Source organism: Cavia porcellus, unplaced genomic scaffold, assembly GCF_034190915.1.
Source record: "Cavia porcellus strain 051 isolate PalLab524CR breed Dunkin Hartley unplaced genomic scaffold, mCavPor4.1 scaffold_3, whole genome shotgun sequence".
Lineage (NCBI taxonomy): Eukaryota > Metazoa > Chordata > Mammalia > Rodentia > Caviidae > Cavia > Cavia porcellus.
In genome coordinates, this window is record NW_026947486.1 from 110,982,500 (window position 1) to 110,984,457 (window position 1,958).

A 1,958-nucleotide genomic window follows, 5' to 3' on the forward strand; every position below is an offset into this window, starting at 1 on the left:
CTGTCTGACTGACTGTAGCATTTTTAACTAATAGAGTGGTCTGTACTAGTAGCCTCTGGCATGTGGGCAAATGGGACAACTTTTTGAGAAGGAACACCTGATTGCACAGTCTCTTACACAGATGGGTCCCATGTACACCCAGACAGCACATTTGCAGACATGAACATGGTACCATGTTGGCAACCAAGAAAAGTAGACCTCAGAAAAATATACTTCTTGCTGGGCTTTTTGTACAGATCTCAGCAGTGTTTTATGTTTTATTAGCAAGTATTTGCAGGGGTTGCAGTTGACATTTCTCTTGACAGTTGGTCCTTGTACCTGGAGCCTTGCCAGAGGGAAGCATGGATTCCACACCTGAAAGGGGAAATGGAGGGATTCTTGTGTGGCCACCTCATCCATGCCAGTGAGGTCAAAAGTTGCCAGGCAGTAGCCTAGGACTAGGTGGGTTCCCAAGTGCACATGACACAGCTGTAGGAGGAAAAGGCAGTGGTACTCACATTGACCAAGGGCCTGGAGGGGTTTTAGACACATAATACCAGGCCATGGGGAAAGATAGTGAACCACATAATACTAATATTGGTGACAATGGGACTGTCATGTGTGCACTGAGAGTTGAAAAGCAGAAGAGGAGAAAGGGCAGCAGGTGACTTTGAGCACCTGCTAGTGTCCTGGCCTGCCCAGTGCCCCTCCCTTCAGAGGTGTCAGAGTAGGGCATTGTGATGTCCCATTGGCTGGCGCTAAGCTGAGTGAAGCTATAAAGGCAGGGTGAGGCCCCCTCACCCTCCAAAGCCACATGAGCATTCAAAAAGCAAGCAGGGGTGGTGGCCTGAGGTCCAAAGGGCTGAAAACTTAAGCATGGAAGAAATGTACCAAGTAAAAGACAACCGGCTGGTTACTTGGGTACAAGTCGGGAACTCCGTCAACTCCCCTGAAGAAAGTGGAAGTGGCTCGCCGAGAAACGAACCAGCAGGGACCTCCAACGAGCTGGCAGGGACCTCCAACGAGCCGGCAGGGACCTCCAAGGAGCCGGCAGGGACCTCCAACGAGCCGGCAGGGACCTTGAATGAGCCGGCAGGGACCTCCAAGGAGCCGGCAGGGACCTCCAATGAGCCCACAGGGACCTCCAACGAGCAGGCAGGGACCTCCACTGAGTCTGAGCACAAGGAAGCAGAGCACGTGAGTAGATTCTGGCTGTGTCCTGCTCTTGAGCTGATGGTCCCAGGTCCCTGGACTCTGGCCCATAGTGCCTCACCCTCCTTGACTCAGCCTTTCCTCCTGGGCAGGGCAGGTCAGGGCAGGACAGGGCAGGAAAGAGCGAGGCTTCTGAGGCCTAGACTAATCAGACTTCTCTTCTTTCCTTCCAGATGCAAAGGGTTACAGACAGGGTACCATCTGTGCTGGAACAAAGTCCCAACAGACCCCACAAGCGCTCTGTGGTGGCGCTCAACCAGAGAGTGAAGAAGAGGAGGGAAGACCAGAGCTTAAATGAGGAGGATCCTGTGATTGAGTTTTTTGACCCATCTCCTGAGGAGCCAGAGGCTGAGCCCCCAACAAAGATTCATGAGGTAATCCCTGAGGCCACAATGGTGAACCCTAGACTCCCCAGAGTTATGCCCCGCAGGCCTCCAGGTGCCCTGGGGAAGAGGCCCAGAAGAAGACCACGAGGGAGTAAGAAGAGGGTCAAGTGAACATCACCCGGTCCATGTCTGAGCAATAAAGCACCATGGAGATGCTAATGAAGGAGTCTGTGTACATTTGTGCTGGGGAGTGGTTAAGAATGGGAGAGGAGAGGGAGGGGGAGAAGGAGAAGAGGGAGGCACAGGGGAGGCAAAGAGAATGGCAGAAAAGGGGAGGGAAGGTTTCTGGAAGATAGGGAAGCAAGAAGAGGGTGAAGAAAGGGAAAGGCAGGGCAGGGGAGGGCAGGTAAAGGAAAGGAAGGGGAATGGAAGAAAGGGAAG

General features: G+C 53.0%; 1 protein-coding gene across 1 annotated transcript; it reads left to right on the plus strand.

Annotated features, from left to right (window-relative positions):
• The first annotated feature begins 798 nt into the window (after positions 1 to 798).
• On the plus strand, positions 799 to 1,712 carry LOC134475383 (uncharacterized). The gene is made up of 2 exons (XM_063245656.1): positions 799 to 1,176; positions 1,365 to 1,712. The coding sequence occupies exons 1-2, from the start codon at positions 856 to 858 to the stop codon at positions 1,686 to 1,688; spliced, it is 645 nt and encodes a 214-aa protein (XP_063101726.1). The 5' UTR covers positions 799 to 855; the 3' UTR covers positions 1,689 to 1,712.
• Positions 1,713 to 1,958: the final 246 nt, after the last annotated feature.